The sequence below is a fragment of the Gigantopelta aegis genome, chromosome 6 (assembly GCF_016097555.1).
Source record: "Gigantopelta aegis isolate Gae_Host chromosome 6, Gae_host_genome, whole genome shotgun sequence".
Classification (NCBI taxonomy): Eukaryota; Metazoa; Mollusca; class Gastropoda; order Neomphalida; family Peltospiridae; genus Gigantopelta; species Gigantopelta aegis.
Window position 1 is genome coordinate 79,744,445 of NC_054704.1, and position 19,827 is coordinate 79,764,271.

General features: G+C 33.6%; 1 protein-coding gene across 3 annotated transcripts in view; it reads left to right on the top strand.

The window, feature by feature from the left end:
• The window catches only part of LOC121374359 (calcium homeostasis endoplasmic reticulum protein-like), a 111,826-nt gene that overhangs the window by 45,263 nt on the left and 46,736 nt on the right, over positions 1-19,827 (top strand). For all 3 annotated transcript variants that reach the window (XM_041501459.1, XM_041501460.1, XM_041501462.1), the window contains exons 4-7: positions 6,763-6,900; positions 8,369-8,445; positions 11,524-11,598; positions 11,887-11,998. In XM_041501459.1, the coding sequence (XP_041357393.1) occupies positions 6,763-6,900; positions 8,369-8,445; positions 11,524-11,598; positions 11,887-11,998 (402 nt within the window). The remainder of the gene's footprint in view (positions 1-6,762; positions 6,901-8,368; positions 8,446-11,523; positions 11,599-11,886; positions 11,999-19,827) is intronic.

Below are 19,827 nucleotides of genomic sequence, written 5' to 3' on the forward strand. Positions count from 1 at the left end.
TTAAAGGTAAAGAATTTTTAAAAATAGGGTTGCTATGATTCGAGTTAGTAGTATAATAAATTATATGTTAACTACAGTACACCGATAATCAAAGTTAATCCTGTTTGTAAAAATATATATTTATAAAAATTGTAGTAAGATATATTTGGGTAGAAAACATTAGATGTTGACATTTTCTCTGTTATGACAATATTATTATTTTTTTAAAATAGAGAATTTGCAGGTACATAACATGTAGTGTGTATTTTTTATTATTTAAGGATTGTCTGTTATTTCTTTTACATAGATCCACAAACTATGTGAATCAGCAAAGCTATTCTCACATAAGGTTGCAGATGATTTTGTTTTGTGCATTCCCAGATGAACATAAAAGTAATAACAGACAATACTTACCTGTTATTTCTTTTATATACATCCACAAACTGTGAATCGGCGAAGCCATTCTCACATAAGTTTGCAAATGATTTTGTTGTTGTTGTTCATACCCAGATGAACGTAAAAGAAATAACAGACAATACTTATAATTATATTATAAACAGTTGAATTTTAAACATACTTAATAATAACACTAAAAATTTATATTTTATTTTGAATTATTTTTTGGTTCTTAAAAAATAAAGCTTATTGACAAATTACCAGTATAAAGTGACGTCATCAGATATGACTAGCCTGACAACATAATTGTTATGTTATATCGAGAAATGAACAAACTCGCATTGCTATAGTTGTACCAATCATGGGATGACATTAAATTGTAATGAATATAATGAAAATTTAATTATTTTAAAATGAAAGTAATAATTAGTAGTTTCTTGCATTACTGAAATTATTCTCCAGCAGAGAAACAAACAATTTCATTTCATTTTAACTTACTTTCGTGCTTATATCCAATTAGGATTCAAACACACTGTCCTGGGCACACACCTCAGCTATCTGGGCTGTCTGTCCAGGACAGTGAGTCAGTTGTTAGTGGTTAGTGAGAGAGACGAGGGTTTAGTGGTCTTACACCTACCCATTGAGTTGTTAAACCTCGCTCTGGATAGGATCCGGTACTAGGCTGCGAACCGAGTACCTACCAGCCTTATGTCCTATGGCTTAACCACGACACCACTGAGACCAAACAATGCTAGACTAGTGACCTATAAATGGCCTGACCTGTGTTAATGTACATTTTTATGTACATCCCAGTTATATGTTGTTTTCTAGAAAATATTGGAGATGCAATGTCTTTACTGTTATATACCCCTTTTTGTGAAAATAGCCCTTATGTTAAAATTAAAATAATACTTAGTATCAAATATTGCAGTTAAGTCTGTTTTGTAAATATGAATATCCTGCCCCCACCCCAACCCACCAATGTTAGTGTTTTTATGCTCTATCTCCCTTTTTAGGTGACATATCTGATTAATCAGTTATTTAGTAAAATTGTATTAACTTAAAGTAAAGTAGGGCTAGTGAATTTTTAATTGTGGCTAGTACATTTTTAAAATCACTGATCCCACTGAAATACATCTGGCAGAGAACTAGTTAATACCTGGCTGGTCACAGAAAACGGCTGAAAATACCTTTTATTAATACATGAAAACTGTTATAGCACACTTAACGTGTTGGTGTCTTGATATTTGCCTGTAATCCCATCCTATAAAAATGTTTCTTTGTAAATAATTTTGGTTTAGTTTGACGTAAGAAGAAAAGTAAAAGTGTTTTGGAAATAACAAAAACTACCATTTTTGTGTGCAATTAAAAAAATATTCAGTTTAGAAATAAATAAAATTGTAATACACTATATAAAATAGTAAGAAAACGACTTACAGCATTATGGACGCCATTTTAAAGATTGAGTTTTAACTACTCAGTAAGAAGGTGTAAGTTACTATGTATAGAAAATTCTTTGTTGTCCGGCCCTATATATAATTGAAAAAGAAGTAACTAGTATTAAATAATTGATAAATACATGTACTTGATTGATGTTATGGGCTATTTTCACAAAAAAGGGAAATTAAAGGTAAAGAATTTTTAAAAATAGGGTTGCTATGATTCGAGTTAGTAGTATAATAAATTATATGTTAACTACAGTACACCGATAATCAAAGTTAATCCTGTTTGTAAAAATATATATTTATAAAAATTGTAGTAAGATATATTTGGGTAGAAAACATTAGATGTTGACATTTTCTCTGTTATGACAATATTATTATTTTTTTAAAATAGAGAATTTGCAGGTACATAACATGTAGTGTGTATTTTTTATTATTTAAGGATTGTCTGTTATTTCTTTTACATAGATCCACAAACTATGTGAATCAGCAAAGCTATTCTCACATAAGGTTGCAGATGATTTTGTTTTGTGCATTCCCAGATGAACATAAAAGTAATAACAGACAATACTTACCTGTTATTTCTTTTATATACATCCACAAACTGTGAATCGGCGAAGCCATTCTCACATAAGTTTGCAAATGATTTTGTTGTTGTTGTTCATACCCAGATGAACGTAAAAGAAATAACAGACAATACTTATAATTATATTATAAACAGTTGAATTTTAAACATACTTAATAATAACACTAAAAATTTATATTTTATTTTGAATTATTTTTTGGTTCTTAAAAAATAAAGCTTATTGACAAATTACCAGTATAAAGTGACGTCATCAGATATGACTAGCCTGACAACATAATTGTTATGTTATATCGAGAAATGAACAAACTCGCATTGCTATAGTTGTACCAATCATGGGATGACATTAAATTGTAATGAATATAATGAAAATTTAATTATTTTAAAATGAAAGTAATAATTAGTAGTTTCTTGCATTACTGAAATTATTCTCCAGCAGAGAAACAAACAATTTCATTTCATTTTAACTTACTTTCGTGCTTATATCCAATTAGGATTCAAACACACTGTCCTGGGCACACACCTCAGCTATCTGGGCTGTCTGTCCAGGACAGTGAGTCAGTTGTTAGTGGTTAGTGAGAGAGACGAGGGTTTAGTGGTCTTACACCTACCCATTGAGTTGTTAAACCTCGCTCTGGATAGGATCCGGTACTGGGCTGCGAACCGAGTACCTACCAGCCTTATGTCCTATGGCTTAACCACGACACCACTGAGACCAAACAATGCTAGACTAGTGACCTATAAATGGCCTGACCTGTGTTAATGTACATTTTTATGTACATCCCAGTTATATGTTGTTTTCTAGAAAATATTGGAGATGCAATGTCTTTACTGTTATATACCCCTTTTTGTGAAAATAGCCCTTATGTTAAAATTAAAATAATACTTAGTATCAAATATTGCAGTTAAGTCTGTTTTGTAAATATGAATATCCTGCCCCCACCCCAACCCACCAATGTTAGTGTTTTTATGCTCTATCTCCCTTTTTAGGTGACATATCTGATTAATCAGTTATTTAGTAAAATTGTATTAACTTAAAGTAAAGTAGGGCTAGTGAATTTTTAATTGTGGCTAGTACATTTTTAAAATCACTGATCCCACTGAAATACATCTGGCAGAGAACTAGTTAATACCTGGCTGGTCACAGAAAACGGCTGAAAATACCTTTTATTAATACATGAAAACTGTTATAGCACACTTAACGTGTTGGTGTCTTGATATTTGCCTGTAATCCCATCCTATAAAAATGTTTCTTTGTAAATAATTTTGGTTTAGTTTGACGTAAGAAGAAAAGTAAAAGTGTTTTGGAAATAACAAAAACTACCATTTTTGTGTGCAATTAAAAAAATATTCAGTTTAGAAATAAATAAAATTGTAATACACTATATAAAATAGTAAGAAAACGACTTACAGCATTATGGACGCCATTTTAAAGATTGAGTTTTAACTACTCAGTAAGAAGGTGTAAGTTACTATGTATAGAAAATTCTTTGTTGTCCGGCCCTATATATAATTGAAAAAGAAGTAACTAGTATTAAATAATTGATAAATACATGTACTTGATTGATGTTATGGGCTATTTTCACAAAAAAGGGAAATTAAAGGTAAAGAATTTTTAAAAATAGGGTTGCTATGATTCGAGTTAGTAGTATAATAAATTATATGTTAACTACAGTACACCGATAATCAAAGTTAATCCTGTTTGTAAAAATATATATTTATAAAAATTGTAGTAAGATATATTTGGGTAGAAAACATTAGATGTTGACATTTTCTCTGTTATGACAATATTATTATTTTTTTAAAATAGAGAATTTGCAGGTACATAACATGTATATTATGATATCATGATAAATGTGATAACCCTGTGCCATGTGGTTGTTACACTTTTACATTCAGTTCACAGGTTTGTGTTAATGGAAAAATCATATTATTCTGCAATGAAAACTAAAATTATTGTACTTGTTTAAATAAAACAGAATATGCCAAACAAATTAGTTTCAATTCCTTATTCATAAATATATAGTCAACAGATTATCATGATTCAGAATTTTAATGCATATCATGATATGCATATAATACATATAATCGACAAATGTTGTGTTCATGGTGTTTCTTTTTCTTGTGTAAGACTGCAATGACCCATTCCTTCCATCTTTGAGAACAACCATCATATTAGTTAAATTAGGATATTTATTTTGAAAACACAAAAAAACATTAACCATTAAGATATTTAATATAGAAACTATTACCGTACTCCTCAAATTAATCATGTTCATGGGTGCAATTCCTCTCGGTCCTTGCTTCTAATTCTGATTATTTTGAGGGGTGCGGTTTTTCCCTCCTGAATTTTGAGAAGAGTGATTTCCACCCTGCTCATAAGCATTTTGAGGAGTGCGATTTTTAGCACTCTTGGGTTTTTCAAAAATGAAAGTCTGGTGCTTCTGTTTTTACCTTTAAAGGAATGCTTAAACAAGGCTTTTGGACTGGTATGCATATTCAACGATATATAATGCACATTATTGCTTTATATCAACAAGTATAATCTTATATTTAATTAATAAAATGTTAAATGTGATGGCTATTATATATAATGGGTGCAGCCATTTTGTACCATCCCAATGGTCAATAAACACCTGACTGGTCACAGTAAATGGGTGAAAATCACTGTTATTAATAAGTCAAACCTGACAAAATGTTATGTTCTAGCACACTTAACATGTTGCTGTCTTGATAATTGTTGTGTGTTTTAGTTTTAGATCCAACATATTATTGCGACCTCAACTTCTCTGTATACCGCCAGAGTTTCTGTAGGATGGAACAGAGGGTAAAGTTACGTACCCTAAAATCTTGGAAATTACTTGGATATTAATTAAATAGATTAGAGTAAGACAATAGCTGTTTAAAATTGCATGAAATGCAGTGTCCCATTTTAAAACATTTCAACCCATAACCAGGGTTCTTAGGCATCCTGGAAATCCTGGAATGTCCTTGAATTTTGTGATTTTAAATCCAGGCCTGGAATGTTCTGGAAAAAAGCATTAAATTTGATTGTGTTCTGGAAATGTCTGGGAAATTTATGCCAAACATTTGGTGGTTTATTTTGTTCGCATCCTTACTTTTTGTCCTCATAACCTGTCTAAATTCAGACAACAATTTGTAATAAAAATATTCATTGATTAAACATTTCATGTCCTGGACAAATTTTAAAAATATCCTGGAAAAGTCCTGGAATTTTATGTTTTTTCAAGTGTAAGAACCCTGATAAGGGCACCTACAGTATGTTTTGTTTTTATTACATGCCCTCAAATTATTATCTGGCAGAAAGCCTGACTGTTAATAACTTGGTGACATCAGCCCACCTTCGTTCACTAGATTGGGACCTGCACATTAATAACTAACCACAAACCCACTGTCTTGAACAGACAGCCCAAGAGCTGAAGGGTGTGCCTAGGACAGTGTGCTTGAACCCTACTTAAATATTGACATTGAAAATAAAATTTAACTGAAATATGACAGAACAAATTCCTATTGCAGATGAAAGTTAACATGATATAAGCAGTTTTCTTAAATTTTAGAGAACACTGTGTGATATATATGATATTACACAGTGATGTCACTCAGATGTTGATAATTGAAATGTTATTGGTTGCTTCACATTGTCAAGCTGTTACAAATAAAAATATTGTGACAAGATATGACTATTTTAAGATAAAAACAGTTGTCTCTTTAAAAAAAATTTTTTTAATTGTCTTAATAAGTCCTCCATATTTCTTCATCCACATATATCTTTTTATAGTAATGAAAGACTTGATAAGACAGTTGGCTGCTTAGTACGGTATCAGATTGTATCATATGCATATTAAATGATCTTTGAAAACAACATGGTTGTCTCTTTACGAGGCAGAATTACCAAATATTTAACATCCCATAGCCGATGATTAATGTGTCATTAAACAAAACAAACACATTTTAACTTTAAAAAGGTGACCATATTATAGAGGTCTCCATCCGTGGGCCCATTGGGCTATTTCTCATTCCAACCAGTGCACCAGGACTAGTATATCAAAGGTTATGGTATGTGCTATTCTACCTGTGGGATAGTGCATATAAAAGCTCCCTTGCTACTAATGGAAAAATGTAGCGGGTTTTCTCTCTAAGACTATGTGTTAAAATTACCAAATGTTTCACATCCAATAGCTGATGATTAATATGATAATAAATCAATGTGTTCTAGTCATGTTGTTGAACAAAACAAACTTAACTTTACATTGTAGAGGAAATCTGGTCAAATCCATCTTGTTTATCCTGTTTTATTTCCACACACTGGTTTATTTATGTTCATTTTGTTTTAATCTTCAGGTTAAGATAGAAGATGCGATTTTGAAAGAGAGAGATAATAAGCTCATGTCTCTGTGTAGAGATTGTGAAATAACAATGGATGAACTGGATAAAATGGCGCAACCCATAATCGACTCATGCACAAAAGACTCCATTATGGTATGTTCCAAGATCTCGAGCAACAAAGTTGGCCTTGTGAAGGTCAGATAAAATTATTGATTGTACAAATAATTAATGTAATTGCCTATTTAGAATAGATGTTTTTCTTGTGTTAGATGTCAATATATTTTTGTCTTCTATAGCAGCTTGTATATATTATAGTTTTTCCAATTAAATCAAAGTCAATTGAATTAAATTAGACATTGTGAAAATGGAAGCAACCACAAAACAAAATCATGTTATATACTGTATTAAATATTTGGACACCCTGTTACTGCCATACTGGCCAATCCTTCCAATAAATAGCATTGTATGTGGTCTAACCCTTAACATTGATTGTCCTTGAAGGGGTGAAATCTGGTTCAGTTGGTAGAGTGCTCGCCTGAGGTGCTTATGGTGTAGGTTCAAACCACCTCAGTGGACACATTCTCTGGTTAGGGTTTTTGTGTGTGTCCAAACAGGTGCCCTAAGACTGTGGTATGACTAATGGCTGTGGTATGTGCTGTCCTGTCTGAAAAAGTGCATATAAAAGATTTCTTGCTACTAATGGAAAAAGGTAGCAGGTTACATGACAAAAATTACCAAATGTTTGACATCCAATACGCTGTGGTTAATAGCTCTAGTGATGTTGATTGTCCTCAATGTATGTTTTTTGCAGTCCCTAGTCTGCCCCATGACTGGTTCATAAAGGCCAATGTGTGTACTATCCTATCTATGAGAAAGTGCATGTAAAATATATCTTACTTCTTTATCTTTTTTTTTTTTTTTTTTAATATACCGGTCTCGGTGGCGTCGTGGTTAGGCCATCGGTCTACTGGCTGGTAGGTACTGGGTTCGGATCCCAGTCGAGGCATTGAATTTTTAATCCAGATACCGACTCCAAACCCTGAGTGAGTGCTCCGCAAGACTCAATGGGTAGGTGTAAACCACTTGCACCAACCAGTGATTCATAAGTGGTTCAGCAAAGGCCATGGTTTGTGCTATCCTGCCTGTGGGAAACGCAAATAAAAGATCCCTTGCTGCTAATCGGAAAGAGTAGCCCATGTAGTGGCAACAGCGGGTTTGCTCTCAAAACCTGTGTGGTCCTTAACCATATGTCTGAAGCCATATAACTGTAAATAAAATGTGTTGAGTGCATCATTAAATAAAACATTTCTTTCTTCTGTTTTTTTCTTTTTATATATATAGATATAACCCATGTGGCAAGTTTCTTCCTTCTTGTCGTTCAACCAAGTGTTGAAATACACGTAACCATATGACAAGTTCATTTCTAAAATGTAATATACGCAAATTTCCATATTTTGGAGTTCGCCATTAAGGTACACTGATGTTAGTATAACTCAACAATATGACAATAAAGTTGTTGTCAAAATGCGATCTATGCCCATTGAACAAGAAGTAGAAACTACTTTGTGTGAGGTGTTGAAGTTTAATTAAACCAATGTTTTCTTTTATTTGAAAATGTCAGCACGGCAAGAACTGGATTTTGGCTCACTGTGTGTCCTCTGATCACTGTAATCTGATCACCCAGTATCTGCTGAAACGGTGGGTACCATTTTATACCTATTCATTCAGGCAATTGTAGACCAGGCTCCGTATTCATAAACGTACTTAAGTCAATGTATGATATTTATCGACATACTTAAAGTATGTATGTAAGTATCATACTTTGACTCAAGTACGTTTATGAATATGGAGCCAGGGGCCTAATTTACTAAACTCTCGCTACTTTGTGATCTTGCAGTGCAATGCTAAAAGGCTTACAAAGAGGATGCTTTGTTGTCTAGCAGAGCCTAAGAGACCTTTGTGAATTAGGCCACTGGGCCCAATTTCACAAAACATCGTAAGCCACGTTTTGCACATAAACATAAATCTATGACTAAAACACAGTTCTTATTACTATCATAGTACAACAACTAAGTTTATAAAGTACACATATTTCATTTTCTTTTGTCATTAAAATGTTCCATCTTCTGTAATGATGTAAGTTTCTGTGTGAAATAGATGCCAAACGTGTAAACATATGACCTGAATAATTGCTAGTCGCAGACGTAAACTTATGATGTTTTGTGAAAAAGGCCCCAGGGCCCCGTTCCACGAAGCGATCTTAGCACTACTATCACCATAAATACCTACCATCGCAGAGCTCGAACTTAACGACGGCAATTGCCGTTGATGAAATATAAACTGCTGCCAGTTGTGGGCGTCATTGATGACACATTGTGCCGGTGGATAAAAATTCCTGCCATCGGTAAAGATCCTCATCAACGGCAAAATGTCTAAACATGTATAAACATCTGCCAGTATTTAACATGGACGTTTAGATCCTGGTTGGTGTTCAGTTAGTACCACTCGATGGAACTAGTCATGCGCGTACCCTGTATTGTATAAAATACATTCTTACTGCATTTTGCAGTCCCGGTTTCGTGTTATGCCATTGGCATACTCAAAATTGCCCTTTCACCGATGGCAATTTTTTTTTGTAACTACTGTGGGTGTTAAATTCTGAACTTTGAGGCCTGCCATCGGGACCGTTATTGTTTACTGCGTAGCTTACTATCTAATCTATCTAATTTGTAAATTATTGTGAAAATTTACAATAGGTATGAGGCAATTGTAAGCCACTGACATAGATGTCAAATGGCAGTTAGATGATGATTTGATAATTTTCTAAGACAGATACAAACTTTTTTGTGTACAAATGGATCTAATATATACCAAATGCCTTTAATGAAACTTCACATGAAAATATGGGAGATAACTCTCATGTCTGATACATTCAGCAATTATCGCTTTGCAAGTAAACTGACATGGTTAGTTCATGGATGTCCGATACCAAGATGTTCCCAAAAGTCGGTAACTAATTTATTATTTAACTAATTCGCACTTCTTCGTAAAGAAGATTTTAATCATTATCATTAAAGGGGCAATTACGGCTACCGTAAGGTTGCTTTGTGGAACGGCTGTAAAGTTTACGGTGCTAGTTGTAAATTACGATTAGCTACAATTCTTTCGTGGAACGGGGCCCAGGCCATCTGTTTCATGTTTTTTTAATTAAAACTAATGTTGGTATTTATTTTAAACAAATATTCTGAAAGTACTGCTAAAACATTACATATCTGCCAGGTACTTGAACAAAACAAATCATTTATTTGGACAAGTGAAAATATTGGCAGACAAGTAGATTTCTACATGTATTTGTTTGGTGGTGTAGTAAAAAAATTCTACTTATTTCTATCACAGTCCGCTACTAGGCCCAACAAATTTTTATATTTCCAAAGTTTAAGGCCCATAACTCTGTGAAAAATGTGTTTTAATCACCATGTATAACATTACATGATAAAGCTATACACAAAATTTCAGCTTGATATCTAGATTTAAGCATTGATAATTTTGTTTGTGTCTTTTAAGTTCAAGGGCCATAACTGTCAAAAAGGGATGAAAATGCCATGAAAGTTAAACTTTATCTCTAACAGTACATGATAAAGCTATACACCAATGATAAAGCTATACACCAATGATAAAGCTATACACCAATGATAAAGCTATACACCAAATTTCAGCTCAATATCTTGAGGCATTGTGAAAAATAAGGTCTGTAAATTTATATGTGGGACAGACAGACAGACACAGACATATGGATGGGGCGTAAGCATATTTTTGAAATGTGTGGAAATGTTCTCATTATTTGAAATTTCTCACCTGCAATTATTGTCAATTTTTAGGTAATTAAATATACAATACACTCTAATTGAAATGGGCTTATGGAGTGCATTACAAAATGTAAAAAAACCCTGATGTTGGACTAATGGTTCCTACCTACACGGGTAGGGAGTGGAAATCATTGGGGGCGAGTAGAATTTAAAAGATGCTAGTCCCCCCAGCAAGTAGTTTTGCGTAGATCTGACCTGCATTTAAGAAACTGACTACCAGACTATGTCACCATTTGAACCAGCTAAGCGTTTATTTATGTCCTTAAAATTAATTTGTCAAGAAAGATTGCTGATCTGCTGATGCATTTGGTCTCATTAAATCCGGATGTTTACGGTAATCACTATCGGAACATTTAGTTTTTTGCTTCTGAATCCCAAGTACGAAAATTGCCGTAATGTACCGATTAATTATTGCAGTAGCCAGAGGCATGTTCAGAAGATTCAATGCTCAAATTAACCCAATCTGCTTTTTTCACAGAGCCTGCTTTCCATAAAAAGTACATGTAGGTAGCAGGGTTCCATCCTTGAACAGCTTAATGAGGGGAGGGAGACCAGTGAATTTTCCTGGGGACTACTAACGTTTCTAGGCTACTAGTCCCCCGATCCAGTTAAACTATTTCTTAATTTCTACCCCTGCTACATACATGTACTTTTTTAAATGTCTAGCAGTTATGTGGATTGATTTATATTTTCACTATTCTTACTGTTTGAATGTACATGTTAAAAAATTTAGTTTCAAGTTTACGTGGGGAAAAAAAGAGAAAGAATTATGATGAATATGTAAAACACAAGAGTAATAGTAGTAATAATCAATTAATAATTAAAATTCTCTTAGCAGTTCTGTTTTATGCAGACTCCTTAATTTTTTTTCTTGATATAAAATATATTTTTGTGTGCTTTTTTTCTTCAGAATTTGTAGCAAAGACGCTCCCTTTCAGACAAGATTACATTTAATTTATCTTACAAATGATCTGTTACATCACTGGTAAGTTGTCATTTACACATACATATAAAATTTAATTTACAGTTAAAATCATTGTAAATGTTTTTATAACAATGGCATTAATAACATAATATTTCATTTGTTTTGTGCATTCATGTGTCAGAAATCTTTTATTGCAACCTTCCATTTTATTTAATGCTTTTCAAAAGTAGTGATAAGTTTTAATGAAATAATTTATCTACTTTAAATTTATATTATGTTATTGAAACAAATGTTGAAAAAAAAGACAAGAAGAGAGGAGTTAAAGCAGTTATTCATCTTTCTTTGTAGTCAGCGTAAAAGTATAGATGATTTGAAGACAGCTTTAGACAAGATGGTTGTACCAGCCTTCTGTAAGTCGAGTTTAGGCGTAGATGATGAATCCAGGCAGAAACTAAATAAGGTAATGGCTTACTGAATTACATGTATATAATGTAAACGGGTACGTCGGACGTGCACATGCTACCGACCCTGATCGGGCTGCTGGTGCTAGGGGAGAATCGGGTAATTGTGGGGACACTGCCTTCCGCTGTATTTGCCACATGGAAACAGAACACTACGCGATAACGCCTATCTAAACTTTTAATGCACTTTATTGGCTGTTATCCCTGTCACTATATATCACAATCAGTCATTGGGTAGATTCTATTTTGTTACCGTAAATTATAATAAAGTACGAATGGTAAGAGGAGGCGAAATGCGGACATACGTCGGCAAAATGTGGACATGGTCAATGAATACAATTTTCTTTTAATCCACAGCATTTTAAACATATATTTGGTTACAAAATATAAATAATTAAACTAGTAAATCTCAAAAATTATCTTTTATCATCTTCTGAAGAAATAAACCAAGTAAAACAGTAATTATATGCAATTAGGTTAAAGTTATTTTCCGAACCCAAGTTTTTGTCTCTTGTTCCATTCAAACTGTATTGATTGAAATGTTGCTATTTTAAACACAATTGAAATTAAATAAAAATGAGTTTATTATTATATAAAACAAATATTTATTTAGAATAGATCATCCCTGCTGTGCACTTATTATGTTGTCCGCAATTAAACTACTGCGGTTTATTCAGTCATTCAACTGCAGACTAGTTTATTCTGTTAATTTTATCAAACAGTTATTATTGTTTATATTTTAAATTAAGTTATGTATCATATTATAAAAAATTCTTAAAATACACAAATGTATGCTCTCATTCTGAAACGCTTTACTCAAAATTTGGTAGACATATCCAGTGAAAACGTTAGAAGAAATAAATTATATCACAAGACCGATGTCATTGTGCATGTGACGCGAGATACTATTTTTGTGAATGTTGTTTGTTTTTGTTTTAAGAATTGAATGTGAATTTTTTTGAGTTTCATGCTAGTATGAAACGCAAAACCGCTTTACACACTGTACGAATGGCGTAGCGTGTCAGCGCGAAGCCATTCGTACTAAAGTGTGTAAAGTCTTATAATTCTTATAATTCCAAACACATAACCATGTCATTAACTCTATTTTCCAACTATTTACTATTTTATTAACACGAAATTCATACTCAGCATTAGCGGAATCCCTATGGTGGTTCGACTCGTTCCGTCAATAGCCTTAATGAGAGAATGACAATGTTACAATCATTAATATAATTCATATTAATTTTTTGCATTAAATGTCAATACCAACTAGAAACATTTTGAATTCACTAGAAACATATAACGTGTGTAATTTTAATAACTTTTAACTTGTAATAAAAATGTCTGAAGCGACCTATTTTGTATGGTATAATTTATATGTGAAGCGGTTGGTGTATGAATATTTAACTACGAACTGTGGATGGGCGCCATTTTTTGATTACTGTCCAGATTTACCAATTACGACGTTGAAATTACAGTTATAAAATTTTGAGTGCATGATAATTCCATGTGTTGATAGATTTGACATGGAGAAAGTGGTTTCAATGTTTCCGGAAATGGATGAAACAGGTGTGTTGCGAGTTTCTGTGTTTACTGGCCTTGTAATTGACCCCTCCATATGACGAGTTAACCACGCCCACCGTGACACGTGATGCAAGGTTAGACAAACTTTCAATAATGGCTGCCAATTTGCATAGGTCGATAGCAAAATCAACGGATCTGCCGATTACGTTTTTGCCTTAATTTATTTACAAATATCGTTGTTTAAATAAAAAGCCAACAAGAGGAGACATTCAAGTATTTCACTACAGGGTACATTTACAATGACAACGTGATTTAAATCGACGAAACCATTTTTACTTCAGTAAATTTTATCGAAGCATAAGAACCCGGAAGTGAACGTCGAATGCAACCAAAAGAACATTTAAAACATCCTATGCTCGTTTTTCTTGTCAGAACTGATAAATTAAAATGTCTTTTTTCTTTCTTTTTTCTTCTTCTTTTTCATCTTAATTTTTGTTGTTGTTGTTGTTCCGACTTTTATATTAATGGAATCCCGATATGACGAGGAACAAGAGAATAGATTGGAATGCACGGCAATGACCCGGCCTCGATCCGTTTAAAACCGCCTTTATTTTTGGTCGGGTTGCGTTAAATGTTTTGTTTGAAAAAACAAAAGGGAGGGACGTGAGCAGTAACATTAAAATACAAGGCGTGTGGGAATGCTATCAGTGTACCATACTTTTATGCACGAAAGGTTACAAAACTATAGCAGGATACAGTCGCCTGTGCCAAAATTATGCAGGCAGTGGTTTCGATTGTGGGATTGCGATGTTTATGGGGGTGTATTCTTACATAGCTGCACTGCTTGAATCAACCGATATACTGCACTTGCCCTATTTATGAAACCAAAGCCATATACACGAAATTATTTTTAAAAAAAAAATCACAACTGGCGTAGCCAGAGGGTGGGTTGGTGGGGACCACATCTTTGGCCCTCCAGTTATGTATACTGATATATTGGCCCGTCTCTGTTCTGACAAGACATATTAGGGCTGTTTAAGTTTGGGTCCCCCATCTCTTCTTTATAAAATCAGGCTGTCTAGCACTCTTTTGAAAAAGTTGGACACAATTAGGAATGAAAATATAGAAAATGTAGGACAAAAGTAGGACTGAAACAGTACGTAGCGACATTATTCATGCTCAAAACACCTTTTTATGTGGTGCTTAGTTTGTACATGTATTTTGTGTTCTATCAAAAATAATGTGAATCTTATGTAACGGTCACGTTATACAGTTATTTCAAATTACTGTACACTATATTAATATACATATTTACATGCATAGGAATGCTGATGCATAGTAAAACAGAGTTAACATGATTTAAGTTTTCCATAATGTATTATAGATTCTGAAGTCATACATACACATTGTACATTATAATCATATTAATCATTGGAAAATATGTTGGCTTTGAGGGTGTAATTTTAATGTTGAGATTATATGGTGCCACAAATTGGGAGATATATCTTGCTGCCAAGAAAAAATAAAATAATTCCCATAACTGATGACTTCTATAACACAAGGGATATGCATACTTTAACAACAATTTGTGAAGCTTCTGCTCCCCCCCCCCCCCTCCAAAATCTCACACACCCCACCCATTAGTTATCCTACTGTCACACAAAATGTACTCACAAAGCTTTATCTGTTCTAGAGGCATAGGTAGATAAAAAATAGTAATAAATATTATAAGACAACCCATGCCTACAGAACAATAATAATAATACAAAATAAACATTTAATTAAAAAAATTTATATATATATATATATAAAAAAAGAGCCAAAATTATATATATATATATATATATAACATGAAACTAAACCACAGATTGCAGTTCACACAATTTGTTTAATATTTATTATGAGAATACTTCCTAACATTTTCTTTTTTCTTAAAGAGGGTCTTTACATATTAATCCCCGATACAGGTAAATATATTTATTCAAAAATGTATCTTTCTGTGGCATCCATCTCCAAATCATTATCCTCGAAATTTGTAGTCAACTGAGCAATTAAGGATTACCATTTGATGGGTGGTGTCAAACTGAATCCCAAGTCTGAATTACTCCTTAGCAGCAATATGTCAAAAAAAAAAAAAAAAAAAAAAAAAAAAAAAAAAATTGTATTAAATGAAATTGTTGAAAGTGTTTAATTTTCAGCAGCTATTTCATCCCCTGCCCCAGTTTTTCTTTCACATATCAGTTGAAACTGTTCTATTATTTCTATCATTCTGTTCTCAATATCAAGATGCAATGTAATTTGTTTAATAGTTTCTCTTCAGAATCTCATTTTCGACATCTAATCAATGACTCCACATCCATTGGTCCAGTTGCTGAAATATATAAAAACAAACATGTTAAGTATTTCACATCCATTTGAAGAAGAACATTAGTCTGTAACTTAATTATATATCGTTGTATTAATTTAAAGTTTAATTTAATTTTAGGAAAACATTTTTTTACCAGGAAACAAAATCAATGTGACTAAACAAAATATAAAATTAAAAAGTGTTGCAGTAAATTAAGAAAAGTAGTGAACAATGTATTTAACTTTGATGATGTTATTTGATTTCTATTAGAAAGTTGCACAAAGCTACATATAAGATGACATGTGGAAGAAGAAAAATGCCTATGCTTTGCTAAAATTTGGGGTATAAATTAATGATGAAAAACAAAACTACTGTCTCCAAAAGAAAATCATATTTAGGGTAGGTAATAAAAACAAAACAGATGTAAGTGCCTCATCTAGGTGGTTATGGGTTTGAAATGTTTTGAAATTAGGGTTAGGACATTACATTTCAAGCACATGACCATTTATAAACAGCAGTTCTTTTACTATCATTTATCTAAACATTAAAAAATATATCTATTAATTTCCAAGATTTTAGGGTATATAAGTTTAACCTCAGTAGCCTTTGGCAGAAACCATTAAGATGAAAATTCTAAGAATAACAATAAAGGAATAATAAAATGTCTTACCAGTATTTATTATAAATTACCCAAGATTGGTAATTGATCTGCTGTTAGGTGAGGAATTGTTTTAATATATATTATGGTAAAATTGGGTTGTTTTAATCGAGGGGTCAAACATTTTGTACTTTTGACATGTATAGTCTAGAGTGCAAACCTGCTACATTAGTAGCCAGGTATCTTTTATATATATACACCACCCAACAGACAGAATAGCACATACCACAGCCTTTGATATACTAGTCGTGAAGCTTAAATCGAATCAAACCGAGAAACCGTAACCGGCAGATCTGTTCCAATTGCAAAAAATCACAATTATTTTATTTTATTTTTGCTTCAAAACATTTCAGGGTCCCTACATAAAATTTGCCTAATTTATAACTTTCCAGACAATACTTCCTTATCCCTCTAAAGCTCACAACCATATAGGTTACTCCCTCACTCCCCCCCCCCCCCCCCCCCACACACACACAAAAGCACATACACATGCAAACAAAAAGAAAAGGAAAAAAAGCTAAGACTTCCAAACGTTCCAGCATGCTTGTTAATACTATCACTAACCCTAAACGTAATTTAAGCCTAAATTAACTGAATGCTGGAACGATCGGAAGTCTTGCTAAAACGTTTATTTTGGCCATTCGTCTGACAGTGTGCAGTTTAACGACGGATTCTTAACGACAATATATACATCGAAGACTGATTAATGAGTCAGTAAATTCCATTACATTGGAGGGAAAGTGATTCTTAAACTCTTACCTTCGTAGAATATATATATCTGTTGAATTTTGATGGATTTCGGCAAAACTTCACTTTCAATACTATGTAACAGTTTCGCAGGAAAACACCGATTTTACGTCAATCGTAGGCTCCGCATAGTTGTCAGCGCTGTTAACACTTGCAGATGTATATGTTTACTATCATTATAATTCAGTAGGAGGAGACAATTATTTTAACTAATTTTAATGCAAACTATACAAAAACATTACACATCGAAAACAATTGTGTTGTCTAACCTAATGGCGTCCAAGCAAATTTGGGCCCACGGTTTTTGAACCGCGAAACATGATTGGTCCAGCGCGGTTGTCAATCACGCCGTATGGAGGGGTCAATTGTGGAAGTGGCAACACAGGATGGTTTTGGCATGTGTGACTTCAAGTGGTGCGACACAAGTATTCGTGAGATTTGACAGTGCCATGCTCATGTTTCGTTTTTGGAAAGTGGAACATTCTCTGTTGTAGCTTCGAATTGAAGCTTCGTTCCTGTATCCCGGCATGTACATGATATGCCTTGTTTCAAAACCCGACTCGTTTAAAGATTGGATCGCAGTGGCGTGCAAACTTAGAAACTATGTGTTGTGTACATCATACATGTACTACAATGCCGTTGAATGTGCGTTACTGCTAATGGTTGGCATGAACTGACTGAATTTTGTTTTTGAAATAGCTTTTGTAAAATACCAAATTCCATTGGAAATATACACTTTTTTTGGATCGGCAAAATAGATTTTTAGCTGTGGGATTTTGAATTCACTATAAACATATAACGTAGGTAATTTCAATAACTTTTAACCTTTAATAAAAATGTCTGAAGCGACCTATTTTGTATGGTATAATTTATATGTGAAGATTTTTAGAAGTTTCACAGCAGACGATTACTGTTTGATGTCTAAAAATAGAATCTCAAGGAAATTCCTCGGGGATTCCTTTGTTGACATAATTCATAAAGTAGTTCCGGCTATATAGCCAAAAATAGTGCTAAACTGAGATTCATGGTGCTATGAATGCCAGTTTTTATCATCACGTGATACGAATTTGACCAATCCAAGGGTTTATAATAAAGGCATTTTTAAAGATTGTAATTATTTTAAAGTAACACCGGGATAAAAATAGAAACATGGATTTTCGAGAACTATCTGTAGTCTCATTATCAATTTGCAGACAATAAAATGAAATGTTTAATGTACGAAAATGGAATGTAGCAGCAGTATGATCGAGATTGTCCGCATTTTGCCGATGTCCGCAATTTACCCTAATCTCCCCTATCTTGCACTTGTCAGTGCAGACGGTCCCTTCTCCCACCATCCCCAACCCCTGTCCTATCCTGGACGAAGGAGCTGGCATAAGTTGACTCCTGCGCCCACGACAGACATGCACTACAACAGCTTGCTCTGAATGTTCACGTTAATCCCTATTATTACCTGACCTGACCTGATACATTGGAGTACTCATTTGTAGGTGACAGGATGCACCTTTTTGGTGGCTACTGCTGTCCTCAACATGAAAACAAAATTGAGGGGTATGATTAATTGTTCTCCTAGTTTTGATTATCCGGAGCCTTTTAAGATACAGTATAACCTCGATTTAACGCCAACCAATGTTCCAAAATAATTTTGACGTTATATCGAGTTGGCGGTATAGTGAGGGTGCCTTGGGTTTACTACCAAACTTAATTTTTTTTTTTAAATTGCTGAATGTCAAGAATATGACATATATGGGCTTCGGTTCAGCGTCGGACTCTTGTTCCTGGTCATCAGTCGTTTCGTCGTGAATCTGTTTAACACTTTCAAGAATCTGCTCGTCACTGATATTAGCAAATGTCTCTGCTTCGTTGTCAATGTTAACAAACTCATCAACATCCATTCTCAGGTGTTCGTCGATTGAAAGCCGGCCCGTGACATCACCAACCAGATCTCGTAACGCTGTCGTTTCGTTGGCTGGTGCTTGGTGCAAGTCGGAAATGAGGGTCCCGAGGAACGACCCTGTGTGAATCCAACAATTTTTGATGGTGGTGGCACTGACGATATCCCAAGCATGTTTCACAAAACGAATGCCGTCACAACGCTGAAAAGTGATTGGCTATATCTTGTTGACTTTTAGTTGAATTTATCTTCGAGTACTGAATAATTTCTCCTTTTTTTAACCGCGTCTAATACATTACCTTTTCGCTTTAAATCCATTCTGCTGTAATAAAATGCGTTACCGGTGTCGTCGTATTTATGCCAACGCTAAATAGCAACTTAACATGAGGCCATGGTCGAAATATGCTTGAGCATAATAAAACTTACCTAAAGTTTGTTTATTAATTAAACTTGAGTCGTTGTTGCCAGCATTTCAAAGACCTGGCAGAACAATCTGCGATTGAAATAATGAATCAATGCACGCCTCTGGCACATGATCACTATAGCAGCTGTTCTTTCTATACCGAGTGTTGATTGGACACAAACACCGCGCCTGCCTAAACAATTCTAGCACTTACATCCATTAATTGCTACACAATAAACGGAGTTAGGATTTCCC